The following is a 25,149-nucleotide window of genomic DNA, read 5'->3' as shown; positions in this document are numbered from 1 at the left end:
CCCCTGCATGAGTTGAAAATGGCCAGTGCACACAAGCATGCTAGAGCTGAGCTAGGGCAACAGTTCGCATGCCAGCAGATAGGGCGCCATGTGCCACTTGTGGCATACGGTGCCATAGGTTCGCCATCAGAGTCCTAGATGATAATAGCATGTATTATCAAGGATATGAATTTGTTCATTACACAGAACTAGATAAAAGAATCAGATTACCAATTTCGTATTGCATTTTCTTATTGGAGAAACACTTCAAGCATTTTCCTTTATTATTTGAACCTTTAAAAAACCCCAAATGAATTGGATATAGCCTGCCTGATTTAAAGTTTGATCTCTATCCAGAATTAAATAATTATGCAACTATATGGTATAGTTGTCGGGTTTTTTTGTATAATTTTTGTATATTATGTATTATTTATTTTTAAAGAGTGAAGAAAAATTCAGTTTAATCTTAGTTTTCAAAGCACATTTTGAATTATACATCATCAATGTATTTATTCATTGCCTTTTCAGAAGTTTGTATGTTTATTCATATCTAGTAGTTCTGATACTCAGGAAGAAGAGCTTCTCAGAAGTCTAGTTAAATTTTCTACTTTTCATACAATTCCTTTTACTGGGTACTTGAAATAAAGTCTTCTTGAATAAAAAAAGTTTGTTTTGGCTCCATGGAGCTTGGGATAGTAGTGTCAAAATTGAAGGAAAAATATAAGCAAACTGAAATGTAATATCAAGATAAATATTGTTATGCAACAAATTAACAAGGGATTAAAAATAGGAGAATAGTAAGTGATACTACATTTTCCATTCTTCACAAGGTTGATGGGTCAAAGAAAGTGGATGTTCAGTGGAAATGGTAAAAATCAATCATTGGTGCTAACAATTAAATACAGTATTTATGCAAGCTATCTTATTAAATCACTCACAAATGTACAAATAGTCCATATTTTTTATTTATTTAAAGTTTCTACTACTCTAGACTTTAGAAGATGACTCTCTTATGAGAAGAGCAGAGGTGAAATCCAGCAGATTCTGACAGGTTCTGGAGAACTGGTAGCGGAAACTTTGAGTATTTCAGAGAATCGGCAAATACCACCGGCAAATACCACTTTTGGCTCGACCCAGAGTGGGATGGAATGGATATTTTGCCATATCCTTCTCCTGGAGTAGGGAGGGAATGGAGATTTTGCAGTATCCTTCGCCTGGCATGGGGTGGGAATGGAAAATTTGCAGTATCCTTCTCCTGGGGTGGGGTGGGAATGGAGATTTTGCAGTATCCTTCCCCTGGAGTGGGGTGGGAATGGAGATTTTGCAGTATCCTTCCCCTGGAGTGGGGTGGGAATGGAAATTTTGCAGTATCCTTCTCCTGGAGTGGGGTGGGAATGGAGATTTTGCAGTATCCTTCCCCTGGAGTGTGGTGGGAATGGAGATTTTGCAGTATTCTTCCCCTGGAGTAGGGTGGGAATGGAGATTTTGCAGTATCCTTCCCCTGGAGTGGGGTGGGAATGGTATTCTTTCCCTGACATGCCCAGCAAGCCACGCCCACATAACTAGTAGGGAAAAAAATTGAATTTCACCCCTGGACAACAGGTATGGTAGAACGTAGCCAGCTTGATTGATATTGGAAAATCTAAGCAGTTCTGTCCAGTTTTTTGAAAACTACCAATAATCAGAATTGTAGTCTAAACTGGAAAATTAAAAAAATCCCAAAGAAAGAAAATTGTAGTCCAAATCCATATAGTGAAGAAAATTATATGGATGTGTCATTGTAGTCTCTGGACGTGGAGATTTATTTGAAGGCTTATACTTCTGATAATATTCCAATAATATTCTTTATTGGTAAAAATGAAATAATACATTTCAATAGCAGAAACATAATGAAAAATCTGAGACAGAATATTTCCTAATGCATTTAAATAATCCTTGCAAGCATATCTGGAAATAAGCACTGTTAATTTTCAATTCCCTGTACAGCCCAATCATTGCTCTATGCTATTTGCATGTGTTTGCAAGATTTCTCTGACTGTCCTGGTTGATGAGTTAATGTTAGTTATTTTTTATTTTTGTCAGGTTTTATGGTAATTCTGCCTAAAAGATACTGAGTATATATATTTTTTCTTTTATTACTGAAACATTCTGATAAATTTTTGATGACTTTGAAATTCAAAAAATTAAAATTCCTGTATGTACCTTTTATAAATAATATGATTATTTAAAATACTTTTTCTTGATTATTAATAAAGACTTCTGAATGTTGTCAAGTTACATATGATTGACTGTAATTAAGAAGTATGTTTCAGAATTTTATTATTTATAGGTTTTTTTTTCAATAGTTAAAAACATTATCTAGGAAATAATGAGGGTTTTTCATTTTAGATTATGTAACTTCATTCTAAAAACAAAAAATGATTATGGCCATAGATCAATAAGAGTACCAGTAAGAAGAAGTGAATATAGGATAAATATGAAATGAATGATGTTACTTCTTAAAGATTTATTACTTTCCATTAAAATCATATGAAAAATATGACATGCTTGTACTACATGTTACTTCATTTGACTGGAAAAGATTCCTTTTTTGAAAATAATTTTAATAATACGCCTATTGCCTTATGTGTAAAAGTATTTGTAAAACCATGCAAGTCTATTTAGTGTGAACAATTCAGAAATCAGCTTTTTAAACAAGACATCAAATTTGTATCACAGATCAGTTAGTAATATGACTCAGAATTCCAACTTTTAACAATTTTCTCAGACAGAGACCATTTACCGTTATGATCATGATGAAAAAGTAACTTTGCAACCAATCCTTATATGTATAATATTTGTAGGCCATTATAGCAAAGGAAAGTTAAAGTAAATTCATAAACACTTTCAGTTTTACTTAGTGACCACTTTGCTTAACAATGCAGTTTGCCAGTTCCAATTGTGGTTGCTAAAAATGGACTACAAGCATGTTCTTTTCTATTGTCAAATGACAGAACTTGGTTATAAGATTTGAGCAACTCATTTGGTTTGTATAGCATGATAGTTTATTGACAACAGGGTAGACATTTAAATTATTAAAGCAGATGCTGAGAGAATTACCCCATTTTCCCTTGTAAATGTTGCACAAGATGTTGATGACTTTTACTATTTTACTTTGTTTTATTAATGTATGATGAGTTACTAAGGGAGGGATGGCTTGAGGAATCCTAGAATTCTATTAGAACTGTCATGTGAGACACACAAAAAATTGAACAATTCAGAGATACCCAAACACCATCAATCTCTCTTCAGACTAGGTCAACAAGGATATAGAGGGTTTTTTTAAATGGGAATATCAAAACTTGAATTTTGGCTACACAATTGAACTAGAAAAATGGGAAAAATTATGGATTAACAATTGGCCGATGACAAAATCGACTACATTCAAGGAAAACCAATTAAAAAATGTTTTACAGGTGGCACCTATCGACAGAAAGACTATCAAAAATGTTCCCAAAAACCTCTCCAATATGTTGGAAGTGTAAAAAAGAAAGAGGCACGTTCTACTACCAATGGTGGACATGCACACAGGCAAAAAAGTTTTGGAATAAAATAACAAATTGGTTAAAAGAAATAGTAAATGAAGAAATTGAAAAAAAAACCAGAATTATATTTATTGGGTATTTTTAATAAAAAAATAGAAAAAGAGGTAAGATACCTAGTTATACATATATTAACAGCTGCCAGAATAGTATATGCTAACAGTGGAAAACAGACAAAATACCGGAAGAAAACATAATAATTAAAAAAATACTAGACTGTGCGGAGATGGACAGGCTATCCAAAAGATTAGAGGGAAAAGAATAATCAGATTACTATAAAACATGGGCAAAATTCTATGATTGGCTAAAGAAAAGAATAAAGAAATAAATAAAAATTTATGCAAAGCAACACATCAAATAAAAGAATTCAAAAATTAATATCACGTAAAAGAAGTGTAATTCTCTGATCAAACATCCAAAAAGGGGGGAAACTTTCATTTCCCAAATGTTGTATGTATATGTTTTTATGTATGTTTTTTCTGTTGTCTTGTATGTCACATTTGTAAAAAAAACACAAATAAAAATAAAAACAAAACTTTTTGTCATTTCCCCCCCTAAAATTCTATATTTCAAATTCTCAGTCTCATCTATAATTGGTACTTAACAAATATTTTTCAGATTTGACCCTCTGTAGCTTTTAAAAATATATTGCCCCCTAACAGAGCCTAGGATCAGGGGTGGGTACCAACTTACCTCGCTGCTAGTTCGCTTCCTCCCATGCCACATGGGCATGCCTCGTAGGCACGTGCATGCGCAAAACCAAAAAAGCAGATATTTTTTTAAGCCAAAAACAAGATGGCAACCCCATGCATAGTGCCAGCAACATGGTTTCTCCACATGCTCAGAAGAAAAATAATTCAATAAAAATTCAATAAAAATAATTCAAAAAAAGATGGTGGTGCCCACAGACGGGTACCGACTGAACTGGGTCTGTGATGTCATTATGACATCACCAGCGGGTTGCTACCAGTTCAGGCGAAATGGTCCGAACCGGGAGTAACCCACCCCCAGCTAGGATGTTATAGAATGTTTATATTTATTCCTGATCAGAAATGCTTTGGCTAGTGAGGACAATTGGGATAGCTTGCCTTCTGAAGTTGTAGGGGCTTCATCACTGGAGAAAAGGCCCTGCTTGAGGTTGGACTAAAAATTTCCAAGTTCCCTTCCAGCTCTATTCTGATTGATTGATCTGATTGATTGATTCATTGATGATCTCAATTGTTTATTTGATTTTTTAAAATCTTATTTATTATGGTTTCATTATTAGGTAATGCACCCCTTTACTTACCTCCCACAGATAGATATCTTAGAACTAAACTATTGCTTTCACTATCCAAAATGAATAGACCTCAATTATTTAGTCCTACAAAGCCATTTAATAATTTTAACAAAGCAAATGTTTGTATTTCGTATTCAAAAATTGTATCAACCTACTTTTAATATTGCAGTACATCTTTACTAATTAGGGTTTTCTTGACTTAAAAAATGCTTAGTATTCTGCAATAAAATCCTTTTTGAGATCCTTTTCACTTTCATTCGCTGACATCCAGGGGTGGGCTACTGCCTGGACGGGCTGGGGGGACAGTAGTGAAAATGGAGCTCCACCCCAGAGCACCCAATTTGCACTGAAAGATGTTGAAAGAAAATGCAGGGCATCCTGCATAAGCCACGCCCACAGTGTGGTAGTAAAAATTGTGGTAGCCCTTCACTGCTGACATCCATTTCATTATCATTTGCTGACATCCATTTGATTTCATGAGTTATTAGGAAGATGATCCTTTATTCCTGTTCTCAATTCAGATATTATTTAAAGTTCCTGCAGTCCTGATGTTGTACAGCAAATTTTAATTTAAGCAAAAGATCTCCTTTCCCAATTCTCCCTTTATTATCTCTTATATTCACTATCTCTTGCTCTTTCAAAAGGGTGTATGAAAAAGAAGGATAAATTTGTTGCCCTGACACATGCTAATCAATCACAAAGTTGTGATAGAACTCCAAAATTAATGACATAGACATTCTGTTTTGATTCTGCAACATACCTTCATGCATACTTGTTTTAACATGTCCAGATATAGAAAAATCTACTATTTTTATTCATTTGAACGCTCTAAGAGAAACATGTTGAGATGGGCAGCTATAGAAATTAAAACAAAACAATAAATAAATACAATAGATTATATTGCTGAGGATTTTAAAGTATTTTGAACTGCAGTATTTTCTGCGTTGAATTTAATTTAAAACATGAGCATTGCCTAGTGATTTTTATTTTTCAAGTTGCAAATTGACTCAGCTTTTTCCTAAAATATATTTGCAACTGTTGGATGAATACCATCTGGTGTAGGTAGGCAAGTTATTTCTGTTTACTGCATCAATCTATTCCAAATTTTTGCCACTTGACTTCTCAGATACATCCTTTAACCTGTCACAAATTATAAACTAATAAAATGTATTATTCTGTCATATTTGCCATTTATAGGTTTTTAATTATGTATTTCTTAACTCACCTTTTTCAGCATTAAAAAAATAATTCCAAGGAAAATGTTCAAGGTATATGTCAGTGCTAATCCAAATAGATTTTATCTATTTTATCAGTTCTTTAAATAGTTCTAAAAAGCTAGTGTAACTATTCATTTTTTCAAAGAAGTAGCTATGAATTTTCTTACTTAGATATAATTTTAAGTCCATTTTATTTTCTCCATTTACAGTATATTACAATACTAAACACTACGTATTCTGCCTACAATCTGTAGTTTTCTAAATATTTTCCATCTGCCATGATGGGGTTAAAGCCATAGCCAAGCATTTTCCACAGTAGGCCTTTGAGAAGAAGACAAAGAAAGATATTTGTGTTTGATTCCATCACTGAAGCCAGGAAAAAAAATCACTTTTAAAATTGTCCATGTAAACATGTAGATAGATCTCTGTATTTTTAACTGGAAATTCTAAGACTTCTTAGAGAATCACAAAACAGATTTCCTAATCAGATCCAGGCCTCAACCATACACAGATCATGAACATTAACCCATTATTATTATTGCCATCACCACCATTATAATGAAATAAATTCAGTAATTCCAAATCTTTTGACAATTAAATGTTTATTAAGTCAAATTAAATATATTTATACCTTCCATTTCTTCCTCCTTTTTTAAAATAAAGAAATAACACATCCGCTGATTGATACTTCTTCAGTTTTATAAATTAAACTAATATAGCTAGAGTGATGCATCCCAGTATATTTTAACCTTTGGTGGCTTTTCTTATTTAGCCTTATTTAATTCAAAATGTAAACTGTAATGTTTTCTTAATCCTTTTTTTGGTGTAATCTGACTCAGGAGAATGCTAAACTTGATTATGTTATAGACATTATTAGCCAGTCTGCTACAATTATTTCTTGTATATAAAGTCTTGCTGTTTTCCTTATAAGTGAAATAAAAATAGTTTCTTTATCTCCCTCTGTGTGTGTCTGCCTGCCTATCTGTTTTCAATCTTTTCTTCACATTGTTCTAAGGCATTGATTTCTTCTCTTAATAAATATATTCTATAAAAATATGAGCTATGTGTTTTTTTAGGTTTAGTACTGAGTGCAAGAATCAAAATCACCTTCTACCTTACAAATACATATGGGTTGCTATTAACTTGAAACATGGGGTTTATTTCAATTCATTAGGAAATTAAATGCTGAATTTTAATGAAAACTAAGGTTTTGCAAATTTGGATGCTAGCTTGTCATTTTTGATGCACTTTATAAATTGAATAAAACAAAGAAAGAAAATATGATAGATCTGAATTCAGGTTGTGAATATTAGCAAATATGCCTCTAAAATGGTAGCTGAAGTGGAATATTCATGGGATGGATCTTGATGTGAATAAGCAGCTGTTAACTCCATTTATACCCAAAATTTCAAATGTACAACAGATGTTGTTCATGGGAATGTTGAAGATCTAGTAAGTAGTATCTAATTCTTAACAGTGATATAAAAATTGTCCATTCTCTCAAGTATTCAATCTAAAAGAAAAGCTACATTTCAGGATTGAATCCCTATTTTACAATGGGCTAATTACAAGACAGAAATAAGGATGACTATAAGAGATCAAATGAAGTACTCCACTGGCAAGTGTACTGTTTGAAATTGCTGATATCACCTCTGATGTCTTTCAAATTTCAATTTCCTTCAAAAATCTCCCTGAAATATTTACAATGTACCATTAAATAAATGGTTTGCTGATGAAGAGTGCCTTCTTTGGTTCCAATGATATAAATTTTAATAATCACTGAATATATTTCTAATGTAAGGAAAAAAATCCAGTCTTGAATTGTAAAAATGAGTTGTTAAACATAGTAATATATCATCTTCATTCAACACATTTTACTTAGCTCATAATATGAAGCATATAAAGAAATAACTTTTCCAAGCTTTGCAGCATCTTCTGTTTTGCCTACATAAACATCACCATATGGATGAAGATCATAAAAATTCAGAAAACATCAAAACAAAAAATTCAAATTCATTGAAGTATGGTCAAGGAAACAAAAAAAAGTGGAGTAGAAGGAAAGTATAATTTCCTGTAAGATGTCCTCTAAACACTGCTCCATCGTATAAACATCATGATGCTGAACAAATTTCAATGAAGAGGCACCGCAAACTGCTACATAAGGTGCAGGACTAATGATGTTTCTAATTGTTTACTTAAGATCCTGAATAGCTAAGGCAAAACTTCTAAAAAAACCTAGGCATTTTTGTTAAAAAAATAAATAAATTCATCTTCAACAGTGTCCTAGAAGTAGAAAGCTTAAAATGCCACAAATGTTTCTTTAAAAACAAAATCAATGCTATATGGAGAGTAATTGACGAGAATGAAGAATTCAAACGAATATGGGTTTTTTTCCTCCCATTGTCTTTACCTATTCCTAGCAAGCATATTGGAAATGATGTTTTACTCCTACAAAAGGAACACTTTCTAGCATCCTTTTTGAACAGTACTTACTCAAATATGGTGGTTTGTAAGGCGCTCGTGTATTAGACAGCAGTCCATCCAGTTCCTTCCTCTCCAGGGTGCTGTGAAGGGCCTTCTCTTTGCCAAAGGTGGAGAAAGATCTCTCTGCCCCTGGCTGGGCTTCTGGTGTTTCAAACACTTCGGTGTCTGGAACAGAGTCCATTCCAGGTACATGAAGATTGCTGCGGTAATCCGCAGCCTGCCGTCCATCAGAAGGGACAAAAGAGGGCATCCAACACCGATCTGAGTGACCCAATGCTTTACATTCCTCTGTGCAATTAGAGAAGAGATCCATGCCTATAAGCAGGAAAGAGAAAAACTGCAGATATAACCTTTAGTGTCATCACCTGCTGAAGGCATGGTGATAGAAAAGGATACTTTCTAGTCTATTATCATCTTACCAGTAAAGAGTTTGATTTAAAGAAGCTTTATTGTTCAAAAGAAAAAGAAAGAAAAAAGATAAGAAGCGCAAGAATGTTCCACAACTGGCCAAATAGTCATAAGATGACAACTGGGATCACTGTTATTAAAAAAAAAAAAATCTTGGCACCTGCTTTGTCAAACCATCTAGGAACAAGTTGCATTTTATGAAGGTGAAAGTATCAGCTTAATGATCGTTAATAAACTACATAATGTATATGCAAGGGTGTGACATAAAAAATACCAATGGTAGGGAGAGAAATGTTGAGAATGTTCCTGAAAATTTCAACAAATTAGGCCACTGTTTGTTTTCTAAAGAATACCTTCCTCAGACTTTCTTCCATTTAATCCCTCTAGAGTCCCAAGTCACATTAAAAAGCCTATAAAAAAACCTGCTAAAATCCACAGCAAGTCTAATATGACATAGATCCAGCTTGTATGACAAATGTGTGAATGCTTACTCTACACCAATATGAATCCCTGCCAACAGAAAACAGTATGCTTATAAATCCTTTTAAACGTATTCATTCCTCAAACAATAAGCAAGCTTTTCACTCAGTTTCTTATGATGGGTATTTCTTTTTCCATATGAGGCTGAGTAACATTTCTTAAAGAAATAGCAATGTACTTACATGAAATAATCAATGGGACTATTAATTGTTATAATATTAATACATGCAGAATAAAAGTTAAAGAAGTAAAAAAAAATGTTTTTACATTGTTGCTCAGAAAAGAAGTGAAAAGCTGCCTGTACACCAAACAAGGATTCTCTCTTGCTGATTTGCTTCAGGAATGATCAAATTATAATCACCCATTCCCTACACATTCATTAACATAACAATCCTGAATGTTAAATGTTATTTGGTCAGAACATCATTAGGTACAAGATATACAGTGATCCCTCGATTTTCGCGGTCTCGATTTTCGCAAAACGCTATACCACAGTTTTTCAAAAAATAATAATTTAAAAATACTCCACGGTTTTTTTTCTATACCACGGTTTTTCCCACCCGATGACGTCATATGTCATCACCAAGAGTCACTTCTCTCTCTCTCTTTCTCTTTCTTTCCTGTCATTCTCTGCTTCAATCATTTTCTCATTTCTCTTTTTTCTCCCTTTTTCTATCATTTTTCTCTCTCTCTCTACCTTCCACTCTCCCCCCTCTTGCTCTCTCTCTCTTTCTCCCTTTCCCTCTCTGTGAGAACGCCTGCCCCCATCTCTCCTGCAGCCCCCTCGCTGATAGCTGGGACGAAAGTGCTCCCCCTTCCTTTCTCTTCCTTTTTCTCTATCCTTTCTACCTCTTACTCTTTCTTTCTCTCCCTCCTTCATTCAATTTTCTCTCCCTCCCTTTCTCTCTCTTTCCTTTCTCTCCCTCCCTGTGCCTGCCCTGCGCCACCCAACAGGGACGGACAGCCCCTGATCGTCGGTTCGTCGCCCCCCCCCCACAGAGGGAGATCGGGCTGCGAGGGCAGTGGATCTGCGTCCTCAGCCACCGGAGGGAGATCGGGGTGGCAGGGGCGGTGAATCCACCTCCCCAGCCGGGCGGAGGGAGATCGGGCTGGCGAGGGCGTTGGATCCGCATCCCCAGCCACCAGAGGGAGATCGGACTGGTGGGGGCGGTGAATCCACCTCCCCAGCCGGGCAGAGGGAAATTGGGCGGGCGGGTGGGGGGCAGCCAAAAATGGTGTTTTTACTTCCGCGCCGCTACATCGCGGAAAATCGATTTTCGCGGGAGGTCTTGGAACGTAACCCCCGCAAAAATTGAGGGATCACTGTATAACCAATTTCTAGAATTATTGGATTCACTGGAAGTGCACCATTGAAAAATTCCAAATTTGCTGATAAGCTGTAGACCACACACAATATGAATTGTTTGCTATAATATAAGTACCTTTCCTGTGTCAGTACCCAAGAATAACATTGAGAGCCTAAAGATTATATTTTCCAATTCAGAAATGCCTACTATCAACATAAATATATAAACCATGTCAAAATATCTAACCCCATAAAGATTAGTTGTAAAGATATGTTAGTATTCTCTTCTAGTAATTTTCAGTTTGATTGAACCCATGTTGATAGAAATTCCACAAACTTACCAATAATTTTTAGGTATGTAAGTAAGTGGGTAGGTAAGAAAGAAGAAGGAAAGAAGGAAGGAAGGAAGGAAGGAAGGAAGGAAGGAAGGAGTATTTAACTTAATTAATATTTTATAATAGAAATGTTATTTTAAATTCAAAGAAAAAGAATTTGACTTTGTCTGAGATCTTCAACAAATCATTGCAATTTGCAAAAGTTTGGAAATAAATGATTAGAGTGAACTTTGAGGAATATACATGTACACATCACCTGGAAATAAAAATGTAGATAAGGAATATGCACACTACAAAACAAATTATATATACTCACATAGGCATAATATATACATGCCCACAAATGATAGTCTTCAATTTATGACCACAGCTAGGACTGAAATTTCTGTCATAAGTCAATGTATGTCATGTGATCAGATGTGATGTAAACATTTTAATGCAGTCATGAAGCGAATCAGATAATTAAGTGAATGATTTTGATCATTAACCAAAAATAGTTTTCTAAATTGTCTTTGTTTCTCAGAAGCCATTTGTGAAGGTTGTAAATTATGATCACATGACTATAAGACACTGCAATAATCAGAAATACAAGCCAGCTGTGAGGCACTGGAATTGTGAACATATGACCCCATAGTGATATAATAGTCATAACTTTGAATACAGGTAAGTCAAATTTTTCCAAGACTGTCATAATTTTGTAAAATTAAACTATTGATTCTAAATTGAGGACTACCTGTATATTATAATGTAATATAAATGCTTGTAAAATAAATGGCTAGTTTAATTACTACTGGTAAAAGTAGTATACAAATATTAAAACAAAAAAAATAAGGGTTTTTTTCACGAAATGCCTATTTATTTTGAATATAGTTCATTAATCCTGCTTTGTTCTACCTTCTGCCCTCCAGAAGTGATGGGACCCCAATTCCAATTCTTTTAGAGGAAAGATCAAGATTGTACTGCTTAATTTTCTAAGAGATGTGATCATAATAAAATCAGATGAAAATCAAAATGAAATTATGATTGTTCATGCCACCTAAAGTGATTTGAACTTATTAAATTATATATTTAAGTATATGATGAAATATATAAATTTCCACAATCCATAATTAATATAATCAAATATATTAATTTCCTTCAAATGAGGAATTATGAGGCATTCACACAATTGTTAGACAACATAGCTACTTGTTAGAAAATACCAACACAAGCTATTTGGCTGGATAAGGATGTAACAGCTAAAAATGTATCCTTACTAATAACACCACCAGTTGACTCACTGATACAATTATTCCCAAACTTAACACTGCACTAAGTAAATGTTAAAAATATACACTTTGAATAACCATTTAATAATATTTAACAAGAGCTATTATCCAGTCTCACACACTGAAGCTATCAGACCATTTTCGTTTTACAGTCCCAAAGATTTTAAGCCAAAACTCTGGTTTAAAATTATATTCCTGTATATGAACAGATACATGATTGTAAGTAAACATACAGACACTTAAAGCTGTTAGGTATCTCAACATAGGAATAAAAAGCTTGTCATAGGGTTTCTAAGCAGGTGATTCTTCAGTGTTAAGATATTCTAAAATTTGAAAGACATGGTGTTATCAAAAGCACAGGTGTAAACTCAGTAAACTGAAAAAACCAATGGCTTACTGCCTGGTGATTTATCTGGTTCTTTTCCCCACTCAGACTATCATAAAAATTAGACAGGGTACAATTCTACATGCTTACTGTAGAAGCTAGACCCAATGAACTCAGTGTATGAACAATGATTAAAGATAAAAATATATAGAAGCATATAAAGATAGAAGCTTTCGTTTTGTTGTTAATCACTTCACTTTTTATGAAAAGGGCTGATATATATATATTTATATAAAAACAAAGAAGTGTTTCTAATCACTAAGTGGAAAATGTATTTATTTAAGTTTGTATAGTAGCACACAAAGATGTACATATGGTTTGATGTATAAAAAACATGTTTTGGAGACGACAATAATGGTGCGTTAGGCTTGATTTTAAGTAGAATTTCTTTAAATTGATGGTCTGCTTCTTTCCAAAGGATAGAAATGAATTTACATAACAATAAAATATATCCATCCACTCAATCTATTTGTTACAGATGGTAAAATATTGTTAAATATTTTGTAAGGACAAACAAATATTAACTGATTTTCAATAACATTTGTACCACTGGCTTCCAACAAAAACTAGAGTTTTCACTATTTGACAAACCTCCTGGTTAAAACAGATTCCTGGCATCAAGAAATGTGGCAACAACTATTCATTCCATAGTCGTTTATAAACCCATTCAAAAGCTTCCATTCTCTCATTTCAACACTCATATAGTCTCTCAATGAATACATTTGTTATTTCAGCCAAGTTACAGAAAAGGAATAAGAGTTTGCAAATAACATCTGAAAAGTATAAATGTCTTTGTTAAAGATTTTCAACACTTAAAGCAAAATAATTTGAATAATACAGTGTATACTTTATGTTCATTACTTCCTGAGTCAACTGAAGTAAAAATGATTCCAATAACTTGCAAATGATACTTTCTCTAAAAGGCAAACATGGGAATTGTTAAAACCGCATGGAACATGGATGAAGAGACCTTGCTACGTTCATTGAGATTGCCCTAGCAAAGCGCAAAACCATAACTATCAGAAAATGTTAATGGTTACACAAAATAATAATAATAATTAAATTTTCTGATTTTGTTTTGAAAAGCAATTTGTTTCTTTTCAACTAAAATAAAATAAAAGGGGGAAATGAACCAAGTGAATCTCTCTCTCTCTCTCTCTCTCTCTCTCTCTCTCTCTCCAGAGATATTAACTCATCTCCAATGTATTATATGCACTAATGATCCAACTATAAGTAATTGGTCTGCCAGTTACATCTTTCTACCTGATGTTACATTTTCAATTGCAATAGAAGTCTGGTCACCTAAATCTTCCTTTGAACAATCTACATCTGTGAGTCTTTTATTCTCCCTTGTCTGACCATGCAATTGCAAAATATCAATGCCACAGCAGAATCCAGACCATTTTGAATTAACAACCAAAAATGGGGGAAAAAATTCAAATATGCTCACTGTCAAAGAACTACCAAAAGCCATTTTAGCACGACTTCATATAATTTTGTACAAAGCAACTGAAATATCAGAATCATCTTTAAACAGAACTGAAATAAAAGTCAGCATGGATTGGATAAGGAAAATAATAATTTCTACCACCTTTGTCTTATATATTTTTCCCCACCTAGAATTTGCAAAGTATTTCTTCAAGATTCTGTAACTAAAAACCTCTGATTCATTTTGCAGATGGCAAGAAATGTTTCTCAACTCTCTTATCAAAATCCATTCTCTAAATCTGTATATATTCAAACTATTTTGTAGGAAATTTTTGATACACACTAGGAACAAAAAAGGCCCAACAAAGAACTCTATTACATGCCAATGTTGCATTTTAATTAAGTGGTGTTCCACTGACACACAATAAGCAAGTCATTAGTACTATATACAATCCAATCCTGTAAATCTTTGATTTTTGTGCTATAAATGAAGACTAAAAAGATACAGCCCCTTTCCCCCCACTTTATTAGAAATCAAATTTCAAATCACCATTCTGTTTTAGTATAAACTCCTAAAAGAATGAAATGGTACCTTTGTTTCAAGTCTAGCTCACAAGAGAGGTGGGTGTTTACACTATATAACATAAACCCGTCCCCCTGGAACAAGTACTTATAACTTATGCTAAAACTGTCAGAATATTATTTTTTTATCCTGCCTTTATTGTTTTTATAAATATCAGTAAGCCAAGACAGAGAACGTACAGAATACGTTCTTCCTCCTTCTATTTTCCCCATAACAACAATTCTGTGAATGAGTTGGGTCCAGAGCGGGTGAATGGCCCAAGGTCAGCCAATTAACTTTCATGTGTTGGGTGGGACTAGAACTCACAGTCTCCCAGTTTCTTGCCTACTGTCTTAGCCACCAGACCAAACTGGCTCTCAATAATGCAAGGTATAACATAAGATAACATATTGCCTAGGGATAATGTACACAAATAAATTTAGATAATGCATCTCCAGTACTGACATACATACATACACCGAGGGCTTTCTATCATCATTTATCATCTACTGCTCTCCTTCGATTTTAAATTCATTTTTACTATGACGCCATGGTCCTTTTTACAAGGCTTTGCTTTGATATATTCTAGATGACCCCTTTTCTAGCCTGCAAATATTCTGATTTATTTTTTAATCTGTAAGATATTATTCCAAAATACATTTTTGGAACAATGAATATTAATAATTTGTTTAAACTGAACTATTATTCATGTGAAGGAATTTTTCACAATGCTTTATTGAATTATAGCAGAGAATGTGACATATAGTTCAGATCACACAGTTTTCTAGCTTTACAAAATAAGTCCACCATTTTTAGAAGTACCAATGCTCGTCCATTTCTGAGTTCATTTATAAACACTTTGAGTCAATTTATCTTCAATGTGCATTTCTAAATGTATCTGATTTTAAATTAAGGGATACAGGTAGTTGTCTGGCTACTAAAGAAAGAAGCTGTTCAATGGGGACACTCTGATTATGGAGTTCATGTCTCAAACATGCTTGTGTTGACATTTCCATTGTGATCTTTTCCATTCCAGCTGAAAATGTTTTATTATTCCAAAATTTTAGTTGGGATTTTAAAATCACATTTAGCTATTTTCAAAATACTCCATTTCTCGTGGTTTGTTTTATTGCTGTTGGCCACTAACTCTCTCACAGCCCAATTAGGGGTTGCTGTGGGGAAAGCAGGACGCCAGAGCATTATGTCTACTGACTTGGGTTGTACAAAATAAATGGACATAAAGCTAATAATAAACACACACTATGGTTGTTTTAACCTGATTTAACCTTTTTTTCCCTGTGCATTGAATTGGGATTGTAAATGAGGCCACTCTGTGATGTGTACACTTGTTTTTTATTGCAAGCCTCTATTATGTGTTAATTATGCATTATGTTTTTCGCTTTGTTAGATTTTTCTTAGATTTTTTAAAATTCTTTCAACATTTTTTCTTTTGACACCACACAGAATCACAGATTGTGAGAGGGTGGTTTTGTAAAGCTTTTAGATAAATGCTAGTCTAACATTATTTCAATGCATTTATGAATTTTAGCTTTTTAACTTTATTTCCACTGTACAAAGTGTCACACTGTGAAGTGATATATAAATATAACATATGACTAGTTAGGAGATGTATTTCAACAGAGCCATCTGTACCTGTTGTCCTTAACGCAGAGTCAGCGCCAAGACATATTAATCAACAATGGGCAATTTGGTTTTGCATGACCAGATAGGAAGGAAAGAAGAGGGTGAAGATGTTTTTTTTTTTTAAAAAAAAGGAGGAACACTAAAGTAAAGTTTATTCAACTTTCATTATAGTATAACATGAGACATAATGGGTAATCACAATCTCTTCATAAAAGGTTGGTTCTTGAATACGTGCTGAATAATTAGTTGTGGAATTTGCTTTTGCTTTTTTAAAAAAAGAATTTACAAAGGAATATCAGTATAATGCTGCTATAAAGTAATAAGAATGAGAAGCAAATGGAAGACATAAACCCAAAAAAAGAAATAAAACATGACAATAAGAGAAACAATGGCCCAAAAGAAGTTGTAAGGTCCAAATAAATTCATACAAAATTCCTGGCAAGTTTTGGGGGTTTCCAATAGTTAAATTATGCAAGATGTAAGCATTTTGAAAACTTTAGTATTCAGTGTCATAGTTATCTAACGCTAGTGAAGAAAATGGATTTTGATCGATAAAATGGAAATAGGTTTAAAATCATTTAGTATATTTGGTGTCTTTATCTCTCACTATTGATGAACTTGGCTTTATCTCTTCATCTCTTGATGAAGTTGGCCTTATCTTTCACTATTGATGAATATTTAGCTAAATTAGCATCTTTACTTATTACTTTCTGCCTGAACCAACATTGTTTAATTATTATTCATATTATATTTACATATTAGCATATAAACACAACGTTCTTTAACATTCTCTAAACTAGGTAGAAAAAAAGAATTGTACATTTATCAAATAATCTAGCCCCAGCATCAATACTTATCTATGCAATGCAAAAAAAACCCAACCCTAAATGCAAAATGATTGCATAATTTGGCAAACTATGTACTACAAATTATTGATATAAAGTAGAATATTTCTATAGATTATACTAAGAGTTTAGTTTCAAAGCATCCTTTCATACAATCTAATTCCATATAAATCATCTAAAAAAATAGGGAAGTTATGTTTAGAAATATTAGTGGATTTCTTTTTTAAAGTCTTTTGTTTGATGTGCATCCCAAATGATTGCATCTATTCTTTCTACATTCCCATTCTAGCTCCTTGCAAAGATATTTATTTTCTTCCCTCACACTTTGTTACCATGGTTCGTTATATTGAGGGATAAACTGGCTGAAGATGAAATATTCATGAACATGAGTGCTGTAATAAAATTTATTTATTTATTTGAATTTATGAGCTGCCCAGCTCCAATTTGTTTCTTTCTTTTAAAAGACAATAAGAGAACTGGGGTTAGAATAAAGAAAGCTTTTGGGTTTTTTTTTAAAAAAATCTTCAAATATTAACTGTTGCTTTAGAAATGACAACAGAGAATTGGGAGAAGATTGGGGGAAACCCAAACATTTATAAAAGAACAATTTACAAAAAAAATAAGAAGCTATTATGGTCCAATGTGCACTTTTGGCAAGAGTTGATTTGTTATAAGGTTCCCAGACACAAAGTAGATGCTGTGTTCACTAAGCACAAAGCTTTCCAAGACGCAGGGAGCATAGAGGCTCTTGGCTTTTCTCAAGTCTCATTAGGTCTGCATATTAATGATCTGCAGCAATATAAAGCAGGCCTTGAAGGAAATCCCAGGCTCCCCCTCCCCCAGGTGTTTAAACTTCTCATAGCCAATGAACAACATATAACTTTTTTTAAGGCAAGAATTACCTCCTCCCCAGTGATGGGCTCCTAAGGGTACGGTCAGGTACACAGTACCAGTAGCAAAATTTTGATTTTCCCCCTCCCTTTTTTTCCCCTTTGGGTTCTGGGTATTTTTTTCCTATTGCAGTAAATCAGGTTGAATGTGTATAATTTTAGAAGAGCTGTGCAGGCATGTGTGTACATACTTTATTCATTCATTCATTCATTCATTCATTCATTCATTCATTCATTCATTCATTTGATTGATTTGTATGCCGCCCCTCTCCGAAGCCTCGGGGAGGCTAACAACAATAAAAAAGACAATGTAAACAAATCTACTATTAAAAATAATCTAAAAAATCCCAATTTAAAGAACTAATCATACAGACAAGCATACCATGTATAAATTCTATAAGCCTAGGGGGGAGGGAAAAATTTCAATTCCCCCATGACTCACGACAGAGGTGGGTTTTAAGGAGCTTGCAAAAGGCAAGGAGTGTGGGGGCAACTCTGATATCTGGGGGGAGTTGGTTCCAGAGAGTCGGGGCTGCCACAAAGAAGGCTCTTCCCCTGGATCCCGCCAGACGACATTGTTTAGTCGACGGGACCCGGAGAAGGCCAACTCTGTGGGACCTAACTGGTCGCTGGGATTCGTGCAGCAGAATATATAGTAGATAATCAGGGATGGGCTACTGCCCTGACAGGGGGGGGGGAATACAGTGGGGTAGTGAAAATGGAGCTCCACCCCAGAGCACCAATTTGCATTGAAAGATGTTGAAACAAAATGCATAAGCCACGGCCACAGCGTGGTAATAAAAATTTTGGTAGCCCATCACTGCTCCTCCCCCATCTACAAAAGTGTCCATGTTTCTATGTTCTGGGACAGTTGGGGGGTTTCCTGAGTCTAGTGCCTTAGAACGGTGTTTCCCAACCTTGGCAACTTGAAGATACCTGGACTTCAACTCCCAGAATTCCCCAGCCAGCATTCGCTGGCTGGGGAATTCTGGGAGTTGAAGTCCAAATATCTTCAAGTTGCCAAGGTTGGGAAACACTGCCTTAGGAGATGTTTTAGGGAAGAGACAGACATAAAGAAAGGGAGGGAGGGAATAAACAAACGTCAACCTGGAAGGCATTTTTGTAGCAGCAACTCTCTGTGGAGTTTTTATCAAACTTGAAAAAGCAGAGATTTATTACTACTAAGCCTAGATTCCAGGAACTCTTTGGTTGATTACAATCTAGTGACAAGTGCCTCTAACACTTGCTGAACTGCAGGGATGCTGTGCAGTGAAGCAAATGCTAAAAGACTCAGCATTCCTCTTAAGTATACAGATGCAAAGTGAGAATACTGTCAGATTTACCAAGGGAATGAGACTCAAATTCTCTTCAAAGCAAACATTACAATACTTGCTGCTTTGGAAAATACTGCATTTCCAAGAATTTTCGAGTTTCCAACTGAAGATAAATGACTGCTCTCAATGATTGATCTATATTACGGTCTACTCTGTCACACACTTGCAATTCTCCCTCATTCAATTGTCTGTGGAGCCATCACTTGGGCATAATTCTTGAATATGCTCAGTTATGAACTAATCTGAGAATTGCCACTGAAAACCAGCTTGAAAATATCCCATTAGCTGTTCAGGATTTAAGAATCCCACAAAAATATATCAGCATTTTTTTGTATTTTAAAATACAAAGCAACTTAATGTTTCAAAACAATTTAACTTAAAATAAGTCAGCCAGCATTAAAAAAAAAAATCCACCACCTTCCTATAAGTGTATTGCAACTGAAAAATTTGTTTGTTACAGCCAGATAGATGTATATTAGCACAAAACTATAAACACTCTGCATCACATTACTTACGGTCCATTATTAATTTACCTGTCTATAATTGCTCCTGATGGTCCTATTAAAAGACCAAATATTTAGAATTCTCCTCCCCCATCAAACTTACCAGTGGATTGACCTCGATTAGTGGCGTCATGATCGCTGTCTCCTTGTTCACTGTCTCCATGACCACTGTCCTTAGAGCTTACTATGTCTGCTTCCTGGAATGCAGAACTAGAAATATAAAAAAGTGGGGGAACTTAACGTTTGAATTACCAAGAAAAGAGAAATTCATAAAACATTCTTCTGCCATCATATGGTGACAGGTGGTGCTGCACTCAACTACTTAGTCTTTGCTACATTGTTCCTACTAAGCAGCAACTCTCCATCAAAAGCAAAACTTATATTTTCAGGGACATTAACCAAATATTTAGAGTGCTTGTCATTACCACCATGTGCATTTGGTATCATGTTGCTAAACCATTTTGTTAAATAGTCAAGGATCTAAATTTGGTTAGATAATGCCGTACAACATTATGTGATGAGTTTTTGAAACACAATTCAAATCAGTGCAATGTTTCTGTCTTTTTTCCCCAAGAAATTTCAGTGTGATTCACCAAATGCCATAATTCAGAGATGTTCTTTCATTGCAAATGTATGGTGTAACCTGAATGCATTTATTTTATATTGCTCAGCTACTACTTAATGCCTTCTGTAAGTACAGTGACATATCTGTACAGGCCTTCATATTTGAGAAATATATGTCAGGTTGTGAATAATTCTGACCCTAATTTAGGAAATCAGAAATGTGGAGCTCCTACCTGTTTACACGTCGAGGTCTGTCAACTAGATAACTGAGCTCTGTACGTTGATGTTTTGTCTAAAAATAATTAGGAAATAAACAAACAAATAATGATTTTTTTTAGGGAACCTGTGAATCTTTAGTCGTAATAGCACACATATGCCTGTATACTTGCTTTTAATCATTTAAATAACCAATACTTCTGGTATAGCTCCTCTGCTTTTTGCCATTCTCTTAACTTGCATGAGAAAATATTATATATTTATCTCTAAACACAATTAAAAGCAACCAGTCATCTAATGTAAAATCCACAACTGTTACTCAAACTAGCCAACAACATGTACAGTGGATTGGGGGGGGGGGGGGGTTCAAGTGACAGTTAATTAAACATCACTTCAAAGCAAACTATGCTGGAAAAAAGGACATGTTTTTTAAAAAATAATGTATAGCCATCAAATTGATATATCCCATTCCTGATAAAGTTAGTAGGCTTTACCTATGAGTAAGTGTATTTTGAACTGCACTGAAAATAGGTTTTACATTTTCCCAGCAATATGTACAGAGAAAATATAGCAAAGTTATTTTGTATCATAGGACAGGTTAAAAGGCTAAACCCAGATTATAGAATAGACAAATATTATTTACACACTAGCTTAATACAAAAGTTCCATAAGTGTTAACAAATGCTTTCAGTTGCATTTTCCCAAGATTCTTCTTTGGATGGGGAAAAACATATAGAATAATAATCTTATATAGTGATACATAGTGGATCTTTAATGAAGAAATTATTTTAATTCTCTGCTTGCTAGTTAGATGTTCATATTTCATAAGGAAATGTCTGCATATCCTCAATCATAAATAAAGGAATTTCTAAAGGGTTTTTTTGTTTTTTGATTTCCCTATTGGAATTATCTTCAGATTGGGTGGTGTCTGTTCCTGGAAAAAGCAATGAAAATAACCATATAATTAAATCTGACTAACCATTCTACACAAAATAATAGTAAATACTGCTCAAACTATGCTAGTTAGATTCTGAAAATGGAACAAGCCAACTAAAATGTTCCCAGCATAGTCTTCATTATATTGTAACAATATTTAAGTTGTTCATTGGCACTTCTGCATCTGAAAAGAAAGTGGCTGAAAAGTGACAAAGATTGTGCAGAAAAAAGCCGCACTGGGTTTCAGATTGACTTATGTACACAACAATATTTTCCACACAAGAACTTGTGTTGTTGGTGAGTTGACATAAATCAGGTACGTATTCATCTACTTTTTATAATTGTAACAGTGGAAAGTCCATTAAGGAAGCTTGGACAATAAGCACCTAATAACAATTAGTAGTGAGAAATGTCAAAGTACAGAATTGCAAGTATTTGTAAAAAGAAAACCAACAGTAAAAAAAATGTGTCAAGGATTGACACAATGCTACCAGTGTTAATGCTACTACTTAAGGCTACCTTAAATTTAGGGATGCTTGTCAATTGTAATAATATTACAATTATTGTGGTAATACTATAATAATTGTAATACTGCATTATATGTGATTGGTCACATAAGTTGCATGAGAGGAAGTTTTCCCCAATGCAACAGGCAGCCCAAGCCAAAAGGTGTAGAGGAGTCCAGTTAGGATGCAATGATGTAGACCTTATAGGCATACCTTTTCAGTAAGCTGAGGTTATATTAGGATATTAATTGACCTTAACTGGTGACATTTAGAGGGAAATTGGGGAGAACACTGCAAGGTGCTTGGCAGCAAGTGGTTGTTCCTGACAGGGGGAGATGCTAAGCGTCTCTTACCTCACTAGACAATATGCTGCCATTGGAGATGATGTCGGGCTGCTGGTCAGTGTACCCCGTGACGATGGCCCCGCAAGGGTTGTGCTCAGCCTCTGTGCTGCGGGAAGGGCTGCAAGGCTTCAGGAACATCAGGTCAGTCTTGGCTGACTCGGGCGTGAGGCAAACCTGATAGCAATAGTTCTGGTTGTGGTGGTGGGAACTAAAACTCGCCGACTCCTCTACGGGCACCTGGACCGGGTTGCTGGGTACATTGGAGCTCTGGACCAGCATGATATCCGATTTGCTGAGCTTCTTCTTGCGGGCTCGCGCCTGGCGGCTGCAGCAAGAACAGCAGCAACAACAGCTCAGGCAACAGTCGCTGGCCAAACACGTGTAGATGTTGAGCTTCTTCTCTTTCTGGCAGCGGACGGCCAGCACAATCATAGCCAGCAGGAAGATGAAAGAGACCGACCCCAAGGCGATGATGAGGATCAAAGTCAGGTCCAGCGAGGTGTCGGCGCTGCTGGCACCGCCCGAGCGGCTGGGCCGATGCTCTCCACCAGGACCTCCTGCGCCTCCGGGGGCTAGGCCACCGGCACCCCCTCCTCCCCCGCCCCCGCCAGCTCCCGCCCCCTGGCGCTCCACCGCGCTGTCCACCAAGACCACGTGGAGGGCGGCGGTGGAAGAAAGCGGGGGCTGCCCGTGGTCTCGGACCTCGATGACCAGCTCGTAAGGCCGCTGCGGGTCTCGCTTGGCGGGCACTTTGCGCGCCGTGCGCAACTCGCCGGTGCGCCAGTCCATGCGGAAGAGGCTAGCCTCGTTGCCCCGGGCGATGCTATAGGTGAGGCGCGCGTTTTCCCCATCGTCCGCGTCCACCGCCGCCACGCGGGAGACCAAGTAGCCCGGTTCGGCGCCCCGGGGCAGCACCTCTCGCGCCGGCGTGCCGTTGCGGCCCGGCAGCGGGCTGACGATGGCCGGCGCGTTGTCGTTCTGGTCCACTACCACAATGTTGACGGTGGCGTTGCCGGCTAGCGGTTCCTCGCCGTTGGGTTCCTCGCCCCCTCCGGCCGCGTCGCGGGCTTCCACTTGGAAGCTGAACTCCTTGAGCTGCTCGTAGTCGAAAGAGCGCAGCGCGTAGAGGAATCCGTTCTCGGAGTTGATGGAGACGTAGGTGAAGACCGACATGTCCTGGATCTGGCTCTCCAAGATGGAGTAGGCTAACTGCGCGTTGGCGCCCTGGTCCCGGTCCGCGGCGCTGACGGCATAAATGTAGGCTCCGGGCACGTTGTTTTCGCTCACGTACACCTGGTAGACGGGCTGCGAGAAGCGGGGCGCGTTGTCGTTCACGTCGCTGACCCGCACCTGGATGGACTTGCTGGTGGTCAGCGGCGGTTCCCCCATGTCCCGCGCCACCACAGTTAAAGTGTAGGCGTCGCCACCGGGCTGCTCTCGGTCCAGAGGCCCCTCGGTGACAATGGTGTAGTAGTTCTTGAAAGAGCTTTTCAGGCGGAAAGGCGCGTCGCCTTGCAGCAGCTCGCATTGCACTTGCCCGTTCTCCTCGGAGTCTCGATCCGAGACGCTGAAGAGAGCCACCACCGTGCCCGGAGCCGCCGCCTCGCTCACCGCTTCTTTGACGGTGGAGAAACTGATCTCGGGAGCGTTGTCGTTCGCGTCCAGCACCCGCACCAACACCTTGCAGTGAGCAGGCACGGCGTTGGGCCCCAGGTCCTTGGCTTGGACGTACACCTGATAGACGCTACTCTCCTCGTAGTCCAGCTCGCCGTTGACTTCCAACCGGCCGGTCCGTGGGGAGATGCCGAAGAGCTCCCGCGCCCGGGCAGAGATGTGGCTGCTGAACGAATAGATGATCTCGCCGTTCTGGCCTTCGTCCGGGTCGCTGGCATTAAGCTGTAGCACCAGGGTGCCCGGCGGCGAGTTCTCCGGCAGGGAGACGGTATAGACGGGCTGTTCAAAAGCGGGCACATTATCGTTGGAATCCAAGACTCGAATAGTGAGCAGGGCCGTGCCGGTCCTCTGCTGGGGCTGCCCACCATCCACGGCCGTGAGCACGTAGCGGTGCACCGCCTGCTGCTCTCGGTCCAAAGGCTTGGACAATACGAGTTCGGCGAAGCGATTGCCATCGGGTTGCGTCTGGACGTCCAGGGAGAAGTAGCTGTTGGGGGTGATCTCGTAGGTGCGCAGCGAGTTAGTCCCCACGTCTGGATCGAAGGCGCTTTCTAAAGGAAAACGGGTGCCCGGCGTGGCGCTCTCCGAGATCTCGACGGTCAGGTCGGGCTCCGGGAAAGCAGGCGGGTTGTCGTTGATGTCCAGCACTTCGATTTCGACGCGGAACAGCTCCAGCGGATTTTCCAAGAAAACCTCTAGGTGCAACTGGCAGGACGGACTTTGCTTGCAGATTTGCTCCCGGTCGATCTTTTCGCTCACATAGAGCACCCCGGTTTCCAGATTGAGATCCAGATAAGGGCTTCGCGAATTAGGCACCGTCTGGAAGCGGCGAGCGGAAAGTTTGGTAATGTCCAAGCCCAGATCTTCGGCAATATTTCCCACGAAAGTGCCATGTTCCTGTTCTTCCTGCACCGTGTAGTGAAGCTGCGAAAGGGCTCCCTCCAACATCCAGTTTAAGGCAAAGAAGAATAGCACCACCAT

General features: G+C 37.2%; 1 protein-coding gene across 2 annotated transcripts in view; it reads right to left on the bottom strand.

The window, feature by feature from the left end:
- Positions 1–25,149, bottom strand: part of PCDH10 (protocadherin 10) — a 67,100-nt gene extending 41,951 nt beyond the window's left edge. For both annotated transcript variants that reach the window (XM_070756633.1, XM_070756634.1), the window contains exons 1-4: positions 22,504–25,149; positions 20,726–20,784; positions 20,032–20,138; positions 8,550–8,855 (exon numbers count right to left, since the gene is read on the bottom strand). In XM_070756633.1, the coding sequence (XP_070612734.1) occupies positions 8,550–8,855; positions 20,032–20,138; positions 20,726–20,784; positions 22,504–25,149 (3,118 nt within the window). The remainder of the gene's footprint in view (positions 1–8,549; positions 8,856–20,031; positions 20,139–20,725; positions 20,785–22,503) is intronic.

This window comes from Erythrolamprus reginae, chromosome 7, assembly GCF_031021105.1.
Source record: "Erythrolamprus reginae isolate rEryReg1 chromosome 7, rEryReg1.hap1, whole genome shotgun sequence".
Classification (NCBI taxonomy): Eukaryota; Metazoa; Chordata; class Lepidosauria; order Squamata; family Dipsadidae; genus Erythrolamprus; species Erythrolamprus reginae.
Note: the sequence above shows the minus strand (reverse complement) of the source record. Positions and strands in the feature narration are given on the sequence as shown.